Here is a 5,433-nt window from a genome sequence, read left to right on the forward strand (position 1 = left end):
TCATTTACAATAAAATAAAACAGGTGAAGTTACAAAAAAAACAAAACAAAAAAACAAAAGGCATATATTACTGTGAAAAGAACATACACTCAACATTTTTGCAGATTAATAATGGCAATCATAATTTAAACGTAATAAAAGAATATATATCTATTGCTTTTCATCATACCCGATAAATACAGTATGAACAAATTATTTCAATGTATATTTTTCACAAGATAATAAATAAGTTAAATAGTTTCATATTGAGTTGTGTGCAGTGACAGGCAAGCAACTCAGACAGCTAAAATAATATAATAATAAAAAAAAATAAAAAAATAATAAATCAGCAGTTATTCAACAATTATAAACTAACTGAGTGCTTCCAAATAGAGGAACAAAAATTGTTCTAAGCTAACAGCCCACTAAGCGATGGAAATGGAACTGATGTTAAACTTTGGAATGAAAGTTTTTAGTACATGTTAAGCTAAAGAAAAAAAAAAAAATTTAGACATCTTAGAGGGTTGCTTGTTGTTAAGGCATATTCTCGGCAGGATGGTGATTTTTTTAAAAAAAAACTTAAATTTTTTTACATTTTTTTCTCTCCAATTGGACTTTAATTTATTTATTTATTATTAAACCCTTAAGAGGGGGGGAAAAAAAAAAAAAAAAAAAAAAAAAAAAAGAAGTGTCCTTTTTACCCCCCAAAAAGTTTGCTGTGCTAATGCTTCAAGAGATGGAATGCCTGCTGGTGCATAAAACTATCCCCCCGCCCACTCCTCCCCCCGAAAAAAAAAAAAAAAAAAACCACATCCCACCCGCTAACCCCCACAGTTCTATAAAAATAGTTTTGTTCTATTTGTTAAGTTGCCCTTTTGCAAGTACTTTTTTTTTTTTTTCTATTTTTTTTGTTCAGCTTTCAGGATTATTTTTTTTCTCGTCCACAAGTCTTTTTTCAGACTCGGTGTTTCATTAAATAAAAATTGGCAGAGGCACGAAGGCAAAAAAATTAAACAATAACATTAATAATACAGGGAACATCATGAGTGCCAGCTTCAAATAGTTCAAGTGTTTAGTCCTTGCTGTAATTACAATGTTGCAGAGTTGGGTCATCCTCTTTCGTTCACCCTCCCGAGTCTCTATAGCACATAGCGAGGGAGGTGCAGGGGACAGACTGGCAGCTTTTTTTTTTTGACAAAATACAGGGGGCAAGACTGGCCCCTGACACTTCCGCTGTATTTAAAGGCAGGGTGGGCAATAACCCCTCTATAGTCCTTTCGCCAGGGCAGCTTGTGGAGCCCAAAGACCCCCAGCTGCCACATAACCTCTAGTGCAGCAGAGCGTTTACCGTTCTGCCCTCTAAAGAAATCGAACAATCACCATGACCAAGAGTAAGGCAGCACTTGCCCCTTTAATTCTTTCTTTAGAAGAGGTTCTGCAGCAGCTGTAGGCTTTACAGCACCACCCTCTGTTAGGTGGCTTTTGAAGGCCACATCATTAAAACAAAGAAAAAGAATCATTCATACCAGCCTGGGTAGCATTTGCCGCCCCAGTCCAGAGAACACCCTACAGGCAGGGGTTGGCGATGGCTCAGTCATCAGAGATAGAAAGCCTGCTGAAGATTGGCAGGCGCCGGTTCGAGTCCAGGGTTGGGGAATCGGATCCACTCAGGCTGCCAGAGCTCAGGGAGCCGCTCAAGTAGCTCTCCCGGTCAGAGAGAGAGTCGGGTGGGCTTGGTGGGGCATCAAACACCGGAGACTCGGAAAGACGCCTCAAGGGTTGGAAGTTGAGGCTTGGCGGGGGAGAGTTGGAGGAAGCCGGTGGCTGCTGACGGCAGTAGGCTGCAGGATTGTTGTAGCCGGAGAGGTTGTGGGTCTGGATGGCCAGTGGGGTGATGAGGCTCAACTCCTGACCCGAGAAGGTGAAGGCATTGTTGGCACAGGGGACAGCCTCCTCACAGTACAGGGAGTTGGAGGGCTGTGGAGGTGGGGTGCGAGAGGTTGGGCTCTCCAGCAGTGGAGAGTCCAGGCTGTGGTTGGGGAAGCCAGAAAAGCTGAGGCTGTGGTGCAGCTTGGGGCGCTGGCCATTGAAGCAATCAGTAGGGGAGCCCCCTCCACCAGGTGCCTGCCTCCTTTCTTCTGCATTGTGGATGAAGTGGCAGCGGGGACCATAAGGACAGAAACCAATGGTGTGGAAAGTGCGGCACAGCTCCGTCTTGTATTTGGGGTGCCGGGTCAGGCTGCGCAGCTCATGGAAGCCGTGGGCAAACTGGCACTTCTCTCCATACTTACAAGTGCCACTTTCCTCAAAAGGCCGGCACAGCTCAGTCTTGTAGCGGGTGGAGTTGATCTGTGCCCCAGACTTCTGCTGCTGTTGCTGCTGGAGGTGCATGAGATGCTGGCTGCGCTCCCCATTTTCACTGAAAGAGCGATCCCGGAACTTATTCTCTTTGTTCAGCAAGGCGGTGCTGCTCACGACCGAGGACTCCTTGAGGTTGTTGTTGCAGAACTTAGGGGACGAATTATTGTTGTTGGCCAGAGACTGTAGGTTACTGGCCGAGTGTCTGCGCAGGAAGCCCGGGATCAAGCTGGAGTTGGGACTACTCACAGGGCTGCCCACTGCCTTCTTGTCCAGCATGCTGCTCAGGTTCAGATTGTTCAGGACTTTCTCGTTCTAAAAGAGAGAATGAAAAGAGACGTCAGACACAGCAGTAGAGCGACAGCACCCACCCTCCCTGCAACTCACAGCACTACTGACCCCCTCATACCAAGCTCTCTAAACCACAAGCTCACTGGTCAAGCAACGTTATCTGACATGTATGCAAAAAGTGAGACATTAACAAACACTCTTAAGTCACACTTTTCAATTAGTGCAGCCAGTTCTCAAAAGCCACAGCTAACACACAGCCATCTGGCAACAAGCAGACTGCACTACAGTTTGCAAGACTTTCCTAGAACTACTTGAAAGCACAACTTTCAGCAGATCCAGTCACTGGGTGCAGCCAGCACTTCTGTGTGACTGTGCAGACACAAACAGCAGAACATTCTAGATCTTTTACACCAACTGTTGCAGCTTCCCCCTCAATCCTTGGTGGGAAGGAGGGGGTCACATATAAACTTGAGCACATTGCACTCACAGGTTTTAGCCCAAGCAACTTCACACAAGTGCATGAAACAGTCACCAGAGTGCAACTCTGCAAACAGCAAGACTGGTCTACCCCCATCCCATAACAGTGTGATCCCCAAAACACAGTCTGATCCCCCCAAAACAGCCTAGTCTCCCCCTATCCCATAACACAGTCTGATCCCCCAAAAACACAAATGTGTGGTACCCCAAACAGCCTAGTCTCCCCTTATCCCATAACAGTCTGATCCCCCCAAAACACAATGTGTGGTACCCCAAACAGCCTAGTCTCCCCTTATCCCATAACAGTCTGATCCCCCAAAAACAGTGTGGTACCCCAGTCTAGTCTCCCCCATCCCATAACACAGTCTGATCCCCCAAAAACACAATGTGTGGTCCTCCAAAACAGTCTAGTCTCCCCCAAGAAGACAGGTCTCCCCCACCCCATAACACAAAGTCTGGTCTCCCATCAGCCCATAAACACAGTCTTGTCCCCTCCATGCTTGCTTCTTTCCAGGGAATCCGCATGCATTGCGCAGGGCTCTATACACACCTTACAGAACAAGTCAATGTCGTAGAAGGCGGATAAAAGTGTTGCAGACATTTCGAGATCCAGTTTGTAGCGCGTCCAGAGGACCGAGAGGATCCTGCGTTATTAAAGAAAGGTTTGGAAAAGCCACGACTAAGGCTCCGAGGGGGGAAGGGCAGGGCTGCCAGGTCCGAATTCACTTGGGTTGCTTGGAGTTGAAATAAGTGCACCGAGCCGACTCCCCAGCCCGCGTCCAGCACCACTATATAAATGCTACTAGGGCGCGCGGTGGGAGGGATAGAACGCGGACCGGCCGTGGTCTCCGGGCAACGCCTCCCCGCCTTCCTATTGGTCGCCGCCAATTTCCTTGGGTAGAAGCTTGTAGACTTTCACCCGGGGAGAACAGTCCCAGCCCAGAGAGCGAGCACGTACACAGCTCTGCGCCCCAGGCCGCCTCTGCCTCCATTACAAGAAACACGAGTGTCCCACACAACTCAACCCCGCCATAGCAAAGGACAAACTGTGGGGGCCACAGGCCTCTCCCCAATCAACAGCGCCAGTGTTACTGCTGCACTACAAGTCTCAGAATGCCCTGAGCAGTATAAACCCTCCCAACTAATGCCTGCGCACTACAAGTCCCAGAAGTGACTGCTGAACTCGTAGCCTGATACAATTGTGCACAGTCTGTTTGCTGCACTACAAGTCCAAAAAATGACAATGCCTGAAACAATGGCGCACGGTTGATGCTTGCTGCACCACAAGTCCCAGAAATGACTAGTAAAAGCCTGATACAATTGTGCATAGTCAATGCCTGCTGCACTACAAATCCCAGAAGTGACTAGTAAACTAAGCCTGATACAATTGTGCACAATCAATGCTTGCAGCACTACAAGTCCCAGAAGTGACAAAACTTATACAATTGTGCAGTCTATGTTTGCTGCACTACAAGTCCCAGAAGTGACTAGTAAAAGCCTGATACAATTGTGCATAGTTAATGCCTGCTGCACTACAAGTCCCAGAAGTGACCAGTAAGCTAAGGCTGATAGAATTGTGCAATCAATGCTTGCTGCACTACAAGTCCCAGCCCTTGTGCCTTTGCACAGGGGTTAATCTGATCTTTTCTGCCCCTTGATAGATTGAATATTTCCTATTTTGTCACTTTTCCGCCCTGAAATCGTCCTTATAAGAAGCACCGGACGCTGTTTTGTTCCTTTTAGTGTAAAAAAAAAAAAAAAAAGTGTTAACCCCTAAATGGCTGACTTGTTTACACGTGCTTGCTGCCCCCAGTCATCGGTGGTATGAGTTGGGCGCTGTTGGGTGGTGGTCCGGGCACTTGTTCTGTGGTCAGGTGGCGGGGCAGGACGCGGCCTTGTGTCCAAAGCATGTGCTTAGTATGTGGCGGGCTGGGCACACATGTGGCGGTGAATGGCCCAGGGCTTCATAGATGGCCGGGTGCTGGGCCCCTGACTGCAGGGCGTCTCAATGAATCAAGGAGTATGAGGGGAAACCCGAGCAGCCCCCTCCCCTTCTCCGCTCGCTCACATTTCCTTGTTTATTTCCTTCCACCCTCCTCCCCTGTCTGCTGCCTCACAGAATGCTTGCTGGAAACTTTTTTTTTTTTTTTTCTTCCCTCCTTGCCTTCTGCAATCTGAGATTTTTACATTCAGGCCACGATAAAGTTATTTATCCCATTACAGGCGGTAGATTTCAGCCCTGCCAACCTGATAAGTGCAAAAAAAGTGGAAAGGGCGGCACATAACGCTGCAGAGTGGTGAACGCACAGAGCACCACCACTGGTAAAT

At 47.5% G+C, this 5,433-nt stretch overlaps 1 protein-coding gene across 1 annotated transcript; it reads right to left on the reverse strand.

Annotated features, from left to right (window-relative positions):
* Nucleotides 1–827: 827 nt before the first annotated feature.
* Nucleotides 828–3,898, reverse strand: ZFP36L2 (ZFP36 ring finger protein like 2). Its single transcript, XM_075338012.1, has 2 exons — nt 3,656–3,898; nt 828–2,652 (listed from the first exon to the last, which is right to left on the reverse strand). The coding sequence occupies exons 1-2, from the start codon at nt 3,704–3,706 to the stop codon at nt 1,570–1,572; spliced, it is 1,134 nt and encodes a 377-aa protein (XP_075194127.1). The 5' UTR covers nt 3,707–3,898; the 3' UTR covers nt 828–1,569.
* Nucleotides 3,899–5,433: the final 1,535 nt, after the last annotated feature.

The sequence above is a fragment of the Anomaloglossus baeobatrachus genome, chromosome 3, assembly GCF_048569485.1.
Source record: "Anomaloglossus baeobatrachus isolate aAnoBae1 chromosome 3, aAnoBae1.hap1, whole genome shotgun sequence".
Lineage (NCBI taxonomy): Eukaryota > Metazoa > Chordata > Amphibia > Anura > Aromobatidae > Anomaloglossus > Anomaloglossus baeobatrachus.

Bases quoted from the DNA above. Each gene is read 5' to 3' on its own strand.
- ZFP36L2 (XM_075338012.1), bottom strand. From the start codon at position 3,706: ATGTCTGCAACACTTTTATCCGCCTTCTACGACATTGACTTGTTCTGT. The intron at 2,653-3,655 runs GTGTGTATAGAG...TCTCTCTTTTAG, and splicing joins ACATTGACTTGTTCTGTAAG to AACGAGAAAGTCCTGAACAA.